This window comes from Tasmannia lanceolata, unplaced genomic scaffold (genome assembly GCF_043159265.1).
Source record: "Tasmannia lanceolata isolate RefF3 unplaced genomic scaffold, GAP_Taslan_0.1 ptg000018l, whole genome shotgun sequence".
Lineage (NCBI taxonomy): Eukaryota > Viridiplantae > Streptophyta > Magnoliopsida > Canellales > Winteraceae > Tasmannia > Tasmannia lanceolata.
Window position 1 is genome coordinate 62352125 of NW_027518695.1, and position 15169 is coordinate 62367293.

Consider the following 15169-nt stretch of genomic DNA (forward strand, 5'->3'; position numbering starts at 1 on the left):
TAGGAAAGAATATATTTTTCCAAAAATTCATCTCACAATAGAGAACTCACAAAAAATATTCAAACTATCAGCAACTAAAACAAAGATATATAGCTAAAGATGAAATGAAAAAGAAAGAACCCATGAAAAGAAAATAATTTACATAGGAAGCCCAGCTCTCAGATCACTGTATTGTTTCTGCAAAGCTGGATTCATACACGAAAAGATCGACGGCTTTTTGGGTTTGGGTTTAACGCCAAATATGAACGACCGCAAAGGAATTCTGGTCCGACTCGTCGAATGCTTCACATGCGAGTGAGAATGGTTTTTCGATCCCGAAAATTCAAAATTCTCATGTAACTTCGACAGAGTCTTCTCAACTTCATATTGAAGTCCTTTCACATGATCTAAACCTGCCTGCAATTCATCTGCCACCTTATTGTTCTCTTGTTTCATGTTCTGAACTTCTCCATGAAACTTCGCAGCTTGGTAAGCAGTGAATTCAATTTGTTCAGTCTCAGAATTCATATTCACAACTCTTGATATCTCTTCTTGTATGTTACTTAGAGCCGACAATCTACATTGTAATTCATCTTTCAATAATGCGTTCTCTTGTAACCAACCCGACAATTCGGTCTGCAATTCTCTCAGATGTTTGTCAATTGGAACAACTTCTGATTTTATCGCATGGTCCACGTTATTGTCGCTACCACCCTCTGGCCTTTTGTTATCATTTAGTTTCAAGAATTCCGCTTGGAGATCTTGGATTGCTGTTTGGAACTTCTGTATCTGATGAAACGACGCGCTGAATCTCAACCAAAACTCCAAGTTTTGTTCTAGTAGTTCATCAATGTCCTTTCTAAATTTCTCCTCAATTTTTGAAGCACCATGTGGTTCACTAATAAGAGCTAGCTTTAACTCTTCGTCTGTAGAGGGAATTTCGGAGACTAAAACAGCACATTTTTCATCTGTTCTTTCTTTGAAACTGGCATTTTTATCATCTAATAATTCAAAATGAGGCTTACCCGAAAGCTGCTCTTGCAAATCAGAAAACCAGGATACTGATCCATCGACCATACTTCCCGGCCTGCTATGTTGTGAAATTTTAGTTTCTGTACCCGGATTTTCATTCGGGGTTGTTTGTAAAGAGACAAGTTTTTGCCTTAAGGAACGAATTTCCGCATCTTTAAAGGCATTATCACTCTTTAACTCTGTTACCTGAGCCATTGTCTCAAAGTGGTTGTCTTGGTTTTTCTTCTCTGCTTCAAAAAGTTTCTTCTTTGTTTCCTTATAATTCCGAAGAATCGACGTGTACTCTGCCAGTAAAATCTTTTCTCTGTCTTCTAATCCAGTCAGGAATAACTGTTGCCAGTTTGGTGAATCTCCTTGCTCCATGTTTAGATTATGTGATTCAACATTCAAAAGACCACTATCTTGTGCTTGGTATGAATCCCCATTCTCAATCTCATCTTGTTGTTTCAGGTCTTGCGGCTTGTCAGAACTGTCAATGTTAACAAAATCATCAGATGAAACACGATTTTCGAGACAAATACTGAGATCCGTCAACCCAACAGTTTCTTCTTCTACTCCTATCGTCTTTTCAATTGAATCCGTCAAGCCATCAAGTCCCAATTCTTGGCACCGGTCATGTGACTCAACATCTCGAAGAACAGACTCCTCCACGTCGGACGAAATCATAATCTCACCCTTGTTGTCCTTTTCACCAGACTCTAGTTTTTCGGAGAGATCATCAAAGTTACGACACGCTTCGGTAAAATGTGTTTGAAGCTTGTTGTTTTGATCTTTGACGGATTCATTGAGACTCTGAATCCCATGAAACTCTTCTTCAAGTTCTCTTATCTTGTCATTCAAATTCTTTGAGTCATCAATCAGACTCATCTTATCTTCTTCCAAACTGTGCAAGTGTTTCTGAAGTTCATCAGTTTCCGATCTTAATCTCTTGTCATTCAAATTCTTTGAGTCATCAATCAGACTCATCTTATCTTCTTCCAAACTGTGCAAGTGTTTCTGCAGTTCATCAGTTTCCGATCTTAATCTCCTGATGAGTGCATTCTGTGAAGAAACTGCGGTCTCCAAACTGAGGACTTTATTTACAAGTTCATCAATCACCTCCGCAAGTTCCGTCACAATGAGAGACTTATCAGAATTCATCTCAAAATATTGTTTCACTCTCTCACATAAGGAATGTAGTTCTAGTTTCTCTTGCTTGAGACTAAAAACATCTTCTTCCAAGTTGTTAGAGGTAGAAATAGAATCCACAACTATAGCTTCTTCGGAGAGCTTCAAGTTTTCTTCGTTATGGTGAGAGAATCTGCCTTTGAGGATTTTCAATTTCTCTTTGGCATCCTTAACCCTTTCAGACTCTACTCTTGCCTCTTCTGCTGACCTTTTTCGTTGCTCCTCCAACTGAACTAAGGTCTCTTCACATGATTTTAGAGCCGTTGCGGTCATTAAAGCTCGAGCCTCATCATCCTCAATGACTGTACCGACACTGAATTCATCTTGTAAATTGCAAACTTCCTCTTGCATCTCCGATATCCGTTTCTCAATGTCCCAATACTTTGAAAGCCCACTCTCGTACGCGCTTTTGACAAATTCCTTCTCAGTTTGTAAAACAAGTATTCCTTTCTGAAGCTTATCAATTTCTTGCTCTGCATTGTCTTTGCTCATCTGAGAACTAGTCCTTTTACCCTTTGGTTTTTTCGGGGGCAATTGTTTTTTTAAGTCTTTACGGGGTGCATTGAACTTTGACTTAAACTTTGGGTTTTCAGGCGGCTTAGGAAGTTTCTTTTCATCAACTGTGGTGACTTTCGGAGAATGGACATCGTCCTCCTCTTCCATTTCAAACGGGACTTTCTCTGGAAAAACAGTTGCGAGGGTGTTGCTGGCATTTTGTAGCTCTCCCGAAATGTGATCATATCTTTCAGCCAAAGCTCTGTATGCCCTGTAAGACTCTTCAACAAAACTTATAAGCTCTGGTCTTTTCCTGTAATACATCTCTGCCCTCTTGGCAAAGGAATCCCCATCCTCTTCAATGACTTTAAGAGTGTATTTCACCTTCTCCTCCATATCTGCAAACCCACAAGTTCATCAAATGGATTATTGACAGGAAATTTATCGAAAGCATCTACTATTTATGTTCACCCTATTCATGTAAGCTAATAATAAGGAAAATTGGCAACTGACTCTATAAAGTGAGTTCATTTACATCGAAAGGCGACTTAACTAATTCACAATGTTGAACTGAAGAGGCATCAAATCACAAAACTACTATATTCTGTATCTCCATAGAGTAATGTAAGTGTTATTACCCAGTGCAAAAAAATGAAATGTGGAACAAATCTTCCATCCCCCATCCAAATAAGCAGCAAATAAATGAGAGAAAAAAAAATTAGGCTACTTTATCAGTAAGGAGTGAACAAATGAGAGAGATGTATTCCACAAGGACTTCCATTATTGCTATTTATGTCTTTCTTGAACTTGGGCCCAAAATCCTTACAGATAATTATATCTAGTCAGCCTTGGAACACAAACCATTAGCAAAATATGAAGGGCTAAGTGTAAGAAAGTGATTAAAAAGCCAGTATATTGAGTTTTATATTCTTAACAAAGAGCACTTTTGATACCACATAAAGCAAAATGTATATCAATTGAAATGTGTAATTCACCGGGCTATGAAAATATGGAGCTACTTCAAGAAAAAGAGAACTCAAAATGTATATCAATTGAAATGTGTAATTCACAGGGCTATGAAAATATGGAGCTACTTCAAGAAAAAAAGAGAACATCAAAGTTTTTCTCTTACAAAAACCAATGTCATTAAGTAACATCAATTGAAATGTGTAATTCAAAGGGTGATGAAAATCTGAGGCTACTTCAAGAAGAAAGAGAACACCAAATTTTTTCTCTTACAAAAACAATGTCATTGGTAACATTGAGGTTTTACATCTCCAGAAAATAATTAGTGATTATCCATCTGATACAAATTGTTTTGTTGAAAGGAATTGCTAGAGTCCCTCAGACCCCACCTTACCAAAAGGAAAACAGGTAACACGGCATGTTATAAAAAGATAAAAAAGGTTTATAGCGCCTTAGACCCCACCTTACCAAAAGGAAAACAGGTAACACAGCATGTTATAAAAAGATAAAAAAGGTTTATAGCACCGTTCATCAAACATGGTCAAGAGCTTGATTGTTGTGATTTTTGTTGTAAAATTTTGGATTTTCTAATGATGGTCATTTCTCTTTGTTTCTTGTGTTCATTCTTCTGTTTTTCAAGTTTTTAAATCTTTATCATAAAATGAAAAAAGGGTTTATAGTGCCAATCATCAAACATGGTCCAGAGCTTGATTGTTGTGATTCGTGTTGTAAAAAATTGGATTTTCTAATTACCGTCATTTCTCTCTGATTCTGCTGTTCATTCTTCTGTTTTGAATGTCTTGTAATCTTTAGTTTCTTGTTTCCTGTCCATTCTTTTCCTAGAAATAATGTTAAGGAGTTGTTGCAGACTGTTTTACCATATGAATCACCACAAAGTAGAATATTGGATATTTTGAGAGAAAGAAAGAGGGAAAGATGTACGGAGAGATTTATTATAGGAAACATCTCAATGTATCCCTATTCCCCCGTCTCTTTGGGATAAAAAAGAGATAAGCAAATCAATCAGCAAACGATCATCTCTGACAATCAACTTTTTTCAAGAACACGCAATGAAGATTAGCTGAAAAGTTAGGTCATTTCTCAGAAATTCGATTTCCTCATTAAAAGAAAAAAAAATAGAAATTTGTGTTTGATCTTAACAATTTCTTTAAAATCAAAAATAAAAAACAACGAACAAGACCCATGTAACAACATCCAATCCCAGCCGACCTAACATGATAAGATATTACCCATGTAATAACCAAATCCAACCCCAGATGATGACCTAACATGATCAGATATCAAACCCAAATAATAAATATCACTCACAACCCTTCATTTGGCCAATCAGTGAAGATTAGTAGATCCTGTTGGAGCAAGTGGTTGAAAGCAATAGATGTTACTAAAAATAACAGTGCAAAAATATAAAATTATACTGACTTGAATAGAGGATAACAAACAATCTGAATTGCGATACTGCCATACGTCCTTGAACGCCCTCCTTAAAGTGTTATTCGGCCCAACTCCAGTGTAAGGATCACACGACCGAACCACCTCCAGGAACAGTAGGAAAATGGATTGTTGTAATGCACCACTCAACAATCCTATAAGGCAAGCTCTCTATCGAACACTTTCTATTACTCTTGAGGCTCTAGAGTAGTCTCTTTATTCCTTGTCTCTGGATGCTAGAATGAGAGCTCTACTTATAGAGTTCAAATAGCAAGCCAAAGGTCTCCTTGGAAAACCAAGACACTCCTTGAAGAGAGACACCCATTCAATGTCTTTCAAGAGACATACATGAATCCTCAATCTCAAGAGTCATGCATGAATCTCCACATACATTGAAACTTCGAAAATTTAGAGTCACCACTTATGAGAGCACTCAAAACCAAGAGTCACCATTAATGGGTAATCCAAAGGGTCATGGAATATAAAGGAGTCAAAGGTATCATGAATCTATTAATGTGAACCATTAAATAGATTCATTGCTCCAACTCATTCACTTATCCAAGTCATTAGAGTTTCAACGAATATGAAAAGTCACCATTAAAGCCTCAAATTTATTTTGATAATTGAAACTATTAATTGGAACAAAGTCCAACAATCCCCCACAAGTTTCAAACTTATCAACCAAATATTAGAGAACACTGGTCACATTGTGCATAATGAAAATGTCTGAAGACTTGAATTTCCAAATAGATTATCTGAATTGTAATGAAGTACACGGTGGACTTAGTCTTAAACCAGCACATTTCTACACTTCAGTAATCACACATGACTAGATCCAGAGTACGTGTGCATAGTAGACTAAGCCTTGAACTATCACACTACTCACAAGGCAACTCACAAGCTTGCCTGAAACAAATAGCACACTTAGTGCTGCGAGGGCTCTAGGAGTATGCCGACTCCATAGGAGACACAGTCTCCACCGTAACATAGGTGTGTCCTTTAGTGTGTTCCTGTCAAACACCCCGTATCCGAAGTACTTCAAACCACATTAAGGCTTAAAAGCCAACCTTTTTACTATAACAGGTTTCTGTGTGGGCTCTAGCAATCTTTCAGATTACATAGGAGATGGCAAATCTCCATCCGCACATAGGTGAGCTCATCAGAGAATACACAATACTCAAAACTCATTAAGGCACTAATGTCATCCTCAACTTATTCATGTTTCTGCATGGGCTCCAGCAGTCTTGCCTCCTCAGACTACATAAGAGGTGATATGCCTCTACCCATACATAGGTGAGTCCCTCAGGGCATGCACCTGCCATGCATCCCGCACACAAAGTGCTTTGGGCTCATTAAGGCTTACAACCATCCTCTACTCCGACAGGTTACGTTCACTAACTCAGGAATGGTCTCAAACAATTTATATTAAAGTGCACCAAAACAAATCCACTCATATTTCATTCTTTGAACCATGAACTATATTTGATGGTAGACTAAGCTTTGAACTACTAATATAGTTTAATGGTAGATACAAATACAAATAGATTACCTAGGCATGAGACTCATTCCAACAAGTAAGATACTATTTCTGCAACAAATGCATATAGTCCTTTTGCAACACATGCAATTAGACCTTTGTGCAACACATGCACTTAGTCCTTTGTGCAACACATGCACATAATATGATTTGCAACACATGCAAACAATCTACTTTGCAACAAATGCAAGCAACCATGAATCAGTCTATTTGTGCTTTATTCTTTGAACCATGAATGTCATAATTAGGTAGACAAGTCTTTGAACCATAAATGACATTACAATGGTAGATATAAGCACAAATGACCATTCCCAAATGCAAATGATCATAATTCAAATGCAAATAACCATACCTCAAATGACATAAGTCCCGTTCTGGAGGATGTCTGCAGGACCAACTCCCTTTGCAAACCTTTTGTCATAGGATCAGCAACATTCTATGATAATCGAACATTGATCACTATAATGATTCCTCGACTTATCAGATCAGATAGATAGCTGTGCTTCAGACGAACTGTCCTCTTCCTTCCGTTGAACAGTGAGTTCTCAGCAACAACACTAGCAGCCTGATTGTCACAATACACTATGATAGCAGTCAGTTGCTCCTTCTGTAATGGAAGATCTAATAGGAGATCTCTGAGCCACTCTGCTTCATCTCCTGCGCTTGCAAGGGCGAAGAACTCAGATTTCATGGATGATTGTGCTATCATAGTCTGTTTTTTAGACTTCCACGACACGGCCACACCACCCAGGGTGAACACAAATCCGCCCGTCGATCTGCAATCATCAGGTTCTAAGTACCAACTAGCATCTGAAAGACCTTCGACCACTGCAAGATACCAAGAATAAATCAATCCAAGATTAAGGGTAGCTTTCAGATATCTCATTAGTCTCTGAATAGCATCCCAATGTGCCTTTCCCGGATTACTAGTAAACCGACTCAACATCCCAACAGCATCTTGACTCGAGTTCGAACTCGATGAACTTATCGAAGGCTTCATCTTTGGACTTCAGTAGATAAACATGACATAACCTTGTCTGATCGTCAATGAAAGTGATAAAGTACTCCATGCCACCTCTTGTAACAAAACTATTGAAGTCGCATGTGTCAGAATGGATTAGGTCCAACACCTATGTACTCCTTATAACACTGGGGAAAGGCTTCCTCGTGATCTTGGCCTGCTCATAGACCTCACATTTGTCTGGTTTCTCACCCCCACAGTTGGGTAGAAGACCTTGTTTACACATGTCATGCAACTTTCTGTAATTAACATGACCTAGCCTATTGTGCCACAACTCAAAGGAGTAAGCAGAAACAAAAACTTCATTTACTAATTTAGGAGCATGAGTTACAACGCTCATCTTAAACATACCATTAGTCTTGTATGCACTCCCAAAGTACAAGTTTTTAAAGGATAGCACCGCCTTACCGCCTTGAAAATCCAGGCGCATTCCTGCATCACGAAGCAGACTCTCGGATACCAGATTCTTGGCGATTGAAGGAACATGCTTCACATCTTTCAGTGTAAGAGTTTTTCCAGATGTGAGCTCCACTACCACGGTTTCGACCTTGAGTACAGCAACCGGAGACCGATCTGCCATAGCCATCGATTTTGATCGTGCAGTGTAGGTAGAGAATAGGGACTTGTTGGCACAGACATGACATGTAGCACCCGTGTTTAGCCACTAGTCCGTAGCATTAGTGGGATCCACAGTCTTCGAGACCATTGCCACAAAGTTCTCCACTACAGCCGCAGACTCTTTCTTCGGTGCCTTGCAGTCATTAGCATAGTGGCCAGGCTTTCCAATGTTGTAGCAGTTTTCCTTCTTCTTGAAAGTCTTCTTCTGAACATTTAGGTTAGACTTCTGGTCTACCGCCTTTTTCTTCTGGAACTTAGTTTGCTTCTTCTTCTTCTGGCTTTCACCAGTATTTTGAACAACCAAATTTGCAGTTGCCTTTTGATTAGCTAGCAATTCATTTTTGGAACGAATCCTAACTTTATCCTCAATCCTGATGAATCGCTTCAAATCAGAAAGTGGCACTTGCTTCTTTCTGCGGTGCATTTCGGTGGAGAAAGACATCCAAGATGGAGGCAATTTATTTACTATTCCTCCAGCGACAAAGACATTGTCGAGCTCCACCTTCTCGTCCTTCAATTTCTGAACGAGTTTCTCTAACTCCTTAACTTGACGTAGAACCTCCTTATCATCTTCAAATTTCATGTTAAGAAATTTGTCAATGAGGTGGGTTTTGGAGAGCTTCTTCTCATCTCGGTATTGCTGGTCCAAACCATCCCAAATCTCCTTAGTGGACTCCTTTTGGCTATAGACATCTGCTAGGTGGTTGGAAAGGCTATTTAGCAAATAGCTCTAGCAGAAGTCATTATCACGCTTCCATTGAGCATTTTAGGCAGCATCATCCTCACCAAATATAGGTTTGGCATCGGTCACAATATAATAAATTTTAAGCAATTGCATGCCAAAAATAACTTTTCGGCGCCAAGCATTGAAATTAGAACCATCGAACGTTTCCAATTTCAAGTTGCTAAATCCCATAGTAGTAGTATCCATTGCTTTCCAACGAATAACATTTAAAGATTGTTGGAGCAAGCGGTTGAAAGCAATAGATGTTACTAAAAATAACAGTGCAAAAATATAAAATTATACTGACTTGAATAGAGGATAACAAACAATCTGAATTGTGATATTGTCGTGCGTCCTCGAACGCCCTCCTTAAAGTGTTATTCGGTCCAACTCCAGTGCAAGGATCACACAACCAAACCACCTCCAGGAACAACAGGAAAATGGATTGTCGTAGTGCACCACTCAATAATCCTATAAGGCAAGCTCTCTATCGAACACTTTCTATTACTCTTGAGGCTCTAGAGTAGTCTCTCTATTCCATGTCTCTAGACGCTAGAATGAGAGCTCTATTTATAGAGTTCAAATAGCAAGCCAAAGGTCTCCTTGGAAAACCAAGACACTCCTTGAAGAGAGACACCCATTCAATGTCTTTCAAGAGACATACATGAATCCTCAATCTCAAGAGTCATGCATAAATCTCCAAATACATTGAAACTTCTAAAATTTAGAGTCACCACTACTGAGAGCACTCAAAACCAAGAGTCACAATTAATGGGTAATCCAAAGGGTCATGGAATATGAAGGAGTCAAAGGTATCATGAATCTATTAATGTGAACCATAGTTGTAAATTTCGTTTCGGTGGCCATTTCGTTTTGGCCACCGAAACGAAATTTCGGAAAATTTCGGACAATTTCGTTCGAAACATTCAGGTAAATTTCGTCAAAGTTCTGTAAAATTTTAGTAAACTCGGGTCAATTTCGGTCGATTTCGGTCTAATTTCGGCGAAATCCGGAACGAAACGAAATTTTCGTCATTTCGTTCTGGTTTTCGGCCGAAACCGAAACGTTTCGTCCATTTCGGACGAAACGAAACGAAATTTACAATTGTGATGTGAACCATTAAATAGATTCATTGCTCCAACTCATTCACTTATCCAAGTCATCGGAGTTTCAACGAATATGAAAAGTCACCATTAAAGCCTCAAATTTATTTTGATAATTTGAAACAATTAATTGGAACAAAGTCCAACAGATCCAAACTGGAAAAACTAGAAACCAAAAAATTCAAGAGTAACTTGCAGGCTCTCTTTGGACTGAATTGTGTTGTAACAAAAAATTGGATTTTCTAATTATGTTCATGACTGTCTGTTTCTTCTACCAATTCTTCCGTTTTTTATGTTTTTCAATCTTTAGTTTCTTGTTTCAATGTTTCCTCTCCATTTTTTTCTAGAAATAATGTGAAGGAGTTCTGGTCGACTGCAACAGACTGTTTCACCAAATGAATCACCACAAAGTAGAAACTTAGATATTTTTAGAGAGAGAGAGAGAGGTATGCATATATTTATTGTATGGAAATCCCAATTTGTTCCTATTCCTTCATCCCTTTGGAATTAAAGCAACAGAGAGAAAAAAAATCAAGCAATAACAGCAAACAATCATCTCTGTCAACCACCTTTCTTCAATAGCACGCATCAAGAAAAGCATAAAAGTTGGGTCATTTCTTCATTAAAATATATCAAAAAAATAGGAATTTGTGTTTGATCTTAACAATTTCTTAACAGAACAAACACAGTGAATAAGACCCATGTAACCAAATCCAATTCCATCTGACCTGACATGATTAAGATACCAAAACCCAAATAATAAAATCACCCACAACCGTTCATTTGTCAAATCAGTCAAGATTAGGAGACCCAAAATAAATAAATAAACAAAATATTAATTTTGGGTTTGATCTTAACAATTTCTTAACAGAACAAAGAAAATTAACAAGACCCATGTAACCAAATCCAATCCCATCTAACCTAACATGATACATACATCAAAACCCAAATAATAAATCACTCACAACCGTTCATTTGCCAAATCAGTCAAGATTAAGACCCAAAATAAAAAACCCAGAAACAAAAATTCAAAAAAAATAAAAAAATACCTTGGAGGTTTTGCTCAAGCCATTTGGACTGTTTTGTCCTAATATGGCTTGCCCACCACCATGAATAAGCATTGCTTGCAGCCCTCTGTAACATTTCTTTTTCTCTCTATTTTTCTCTCTCTTTCTCTCTCTAGAGAAAAGACTTTGATTCCATGTTAGAAACCATGAAGAAGAGGATCTTAACAAACAAGTTACAGGTCATTGATTAAAAACCATGACTAATTTTTTTTTTTTTGACTAAATTTGGAAGGTTTGAACGCGTAGAGAGAGGAGTGGAACTTGGTTGAAATGGGGCGGGTGAACCTTTGGAGATGAGGAGATGAGCCAAAAAAAGGTTGGGCAAAATCAACGTGGCTTCTTCTACTTTGCAAGGGTGGCAAAAGAGAGAATCTAATAATCAATCTGCTTTTTTTGCATGAAATTTGGTCTAAAAATGATATCTACACTCTCTTGTTTTGATGATGCCACTCTTTGGCTTTATTAATAGGCTTCTCCAGTGGCTCTTGATAGCATTTCAATGGTGGGTCCAACCTTTGATTGATCTGAACCACTTGATAAGCCTTGTTAGGGGTATCTGTTAGAATATGCGAGATCTCATAAGATCTCATCGGTGGATTGTGTCGAGATCTCACCGTTGGATCATCATATTACATTAGGCAAGTTGGCTAATTTAATTTAGCTACTTAATCTAGCAAGGTTACCTCTACTAGCGAACTTGCCTAATATAATAAGATGATCCAATGGTGAGATCTCGATACAATTCACCGATGAGATCTCACATATTCTAATAGTATCGATGGACCCACTTTAGTTCAGATCCACCTATGTCTTAGTCATGATCCATTCAGTTGCCTTGTCTATCGTATCCTTCTTGGATCTTTCTTTCTGAGTTACGAGTTGGGGTGCACTTGGGATGGGCTCAACCCAATTTTGGCTTGCCTTGAGTTGGCTTTTCCTTGGGTTGGGTTAGGGTTGAGGATTTGACCGACCCGACCCAAACTCCGTCCTCTAATTTTATAGTCTTTTCTTAGGGCTATTTTTTTCTATTTGGACCTCGGTTAACCGGAACCCAACCCGGTTCAATTTGGAAAAAGCAGGTTAGACAAGTTCGATTAGGGTTGAGAGATTTAGAGGCATGTTGGGTTAGGGTCACCATCCTCGACCTGAGGCTTGGGTTATGTTGGGTTAGAGTTGAGGAAGTGCTATCTCGTGTTGGGCTAGGGTTTTACGCAACCCGAGTTGCACCCCTAATTTCCAGTAGGTACTAGAGGCTGCACTCTTTCTTCTCTTTAAGGTTGTGACAACTGATTTTGGGCCCAAACCGATTATTGGACCGGAAATTAAACCTGATTTTGGTCTAATAATCGGTTTAGGGCTCAAAATCGGTTGTCCCAATCTTAAATGAACAGGGCCTAAGTTCTAAACAACAAAAAAATGCACATTTTTAGATGTTAATATTGCGTGATTTGTGTGATCTTTGGGCCATACGGGATCCAAAGCAAAACATATCAAAATGGACGGTTCAGATCAATCAAAAGAGTGAGATCCACTATGTCAATGTCGTCCTGAGCGTGCCTCCTTGCATTAAAGTCACGATGAGTTGCACGCTACGCAATCATTCTTCTTAAAAGTTAGGGATTTGCTAGGCAATTTCGCAAAAACCCATTTCCCGGCCGACTTTTGCATCATAAAACAGCCACTTCAGATGAACTAAATGAATAAGACAAAATCTGTTGAAAAGTTAGCATATGTGGCTGTTCTATGTTGCAAAAGTCGGCCGCGAAATGGTAATTTAGAAATTGCCTAGCAAATCCCTAAAAGTTAATTTAAAAGTACAAAATGAAGAGGGGTGCCATTATTAAAACAAGTGAGTGGAAGAAATTATTATACTTGCTTGGACATAACGTTTTCTATAAAGAGTTGGGCACAACGTGACTAAAGGCTAAAGTTGGTGGGAAGTTGCAAGGGGCAACAGAATACATTGACGTTCATTTCCTTTTGGCCAAATTTATTGCTTTTTGGGCGGAAAGGAAGAAGTTTCTTTCTATTTTTCGCTCTTTTCTATTCAGCAATGGCAGTCTTTTGACACAAATTAGTAAATTACCATGATGAATGAAGCACACAATATTTGAATCCAAAAGATGAATTTTTGGTCCCACACAGGAACATGCTTGTACAATCGAGACCATTGATTTTCTACACCATTGTGACACGGAATGTGCATCCCACATTACAATAAAAAAAAGGGTAGCCCACTGCATGGGCTCCTGTCATTGGGGTCTGGGAAGGGCTAGCTTTGCATAGAGGCTATTTCCATGACTCGAACCCGTGACCAAGAGGTCACAATGGATCAACCTTACTGTTGCGCCATGGCCCGTCATCTCTCCCACCGTACAATAAATATCTAAAACCGAATCATGTCCACGTGGCACAAATTGGGTCCTAAGAGTGGCTGTTTAACTGTTTTTTAGCATTTTTACCTTTTTTTTTCGTGGGTACATTTTTACCTCTTAATTGGGCTCTTTTGCATTAGACAACTACCACACAGGCTCCTTTTAGCAGATTTTGTCCTATTCATTTAATTCATATAACGGTACAGTTGTCTACTGCAAAAGTGAGCTGCGAAATGGCTACCTCTTAATTGTGCTCTTTTGCGGTAGACAACTACCACACAGGCTCCTTTTAGCAGATTTTGTCCTATTCAATTAATTCATATAATGTCGCAGTTGTCTACTGCAAAAGTGAGCTGCGAAATGGCTTACACAAGATGAGAGGCATTAATATATTTTAGGTATTAATATAGTTTATGGTTTTATTGGGTGATGCTTCATTTTGTAGCATTAGCAATATTCCAGTCATTCACGTTTGAAGGGATTTGCTACGGACCATCGCACAAGGCAATTTCTTGGAAGGGCTGTTGCATGAGAGTGCAGCCACACAGGCTCAATTTTTGTTTTATTCATTTAATTCATCTGCGGCTGGCTTCTCTCTCACACAACAGCCCTAAAGCAAAATGCCTTCTGCAATGGTCGGTAGCAAATCCCATGTTTGAAATATAATCACATATTAGTAATGGTAAATGGTATATGAGCTCAAGCTCAGATAGTTATCTGAGGTAGAGACTCTAAATAGGATGGGTGCCTATGTTGTTTGGGTTATGTTAGATATTGGTAGTATAGGACCTAATATAGATAGAGTGTCCTCAAGAAATCATCTCTATAGGATCATGGTAAGCATTGATTTGCGGAGGTTTAAAATGGGCAGCTAGAAAATGGGCCCATTTTGTGGCTGCACAGATTGAATGGTTAGGATGATTGTATGGAAATGGTTTCTTAGGAACACTCTGTCTATGTCAGATGCTATGAAATTAATTGGTTGGATGAGTCAAACAACATGGTAGATGGTGTATTTATTGTGGCTAGGTCAGATAAACTATCTGAGCTTGAGCTCAGATACTGCGCCACCTATTAGTAATAAGGGAGTTGCTAGGCAACTTTGCATAAAGTCATTTCACGGCTCACTTTTGCAGCAGTGAGCACCCTCACAGGCCACTTTTTAGCAGATTTTGTCTTACTAATTTAATTCATCAAAGGTGGCTGTTTTCTCCTGCAAAAGTGATGTGTGAAATGAATTGCCTAGGAAATCCCTAATAATGGTACATATAGAAGGAAAAAGATATTTCCAACCAATTTTTTTTTCCTTAAAAAAAATACCACATTTTCACCCTCCCTTTGTCTTTTCCTGACGATAAAGAAACTTGAAGAAAATGAAACAAAAATAAAGTAGTGAAAATGGTAGGAAATATGGCATATAGAAAGGTAAAAGTATATCAAATTAGACAAACCGACACAAGCTGGAACTATCCAAACTTACACCCTAGTTTACTGATCTTAAAAAATAAACCTTCCATAAACCCTTAACTGCAACATGAACAAAACAAACATTTAGTTGAATCTTCCTGTCTTTCCACATGAAATGGGGCGTAAAACAAATTTTAAGCTCATTTTTCAACTTCTAAAAGGGTATAGA

General features: G+C 38.3%; 1 protein-coding gene across 1 annotated transcript; it reads right to left on the reverse strand.

The window, feature by feature from the left end:
- On the reverse strand, positions 1-11492 carry NET2D (Kinase interacting (KIP1-like) family protein). The gene is made up of 2 exons (XM_077360909.1): positions 11141-11492; positions 1-3071 (listed from the first exon to the last, which is right to left on the reverse strand). Exons 1-2 carry the CDS (start codon positions 11232-11234, stop codon positions 139-141), a joined length of 3027 nt encoding a protein of 1008 aa, XP_077217024.1. The 5' UTR covers positions 11235-11492; the 3' UTR covers positions 1-138.
- Between the last annotated feature and the right edge of the window lie 3677 nt (positions 11493-15169).

Bases quoted from the DNA above. Each gene is read 5' to 3' on its own strand.
- NET2D (XM_077360909.1), bottom strand. From the start codon at position 11,234: ATGTTACAGAGGGCTGCAAGCAATGCTTATTCATGGTGGTGGGCAAGC. The intron at 3,072-11,140 runs GTATTTTTTTAT...GTGGGTTTGCAG, and splicing joins GCTTGAGCAAAACCTCCAAG to ATATGGAGGAGAAGGTGAAA.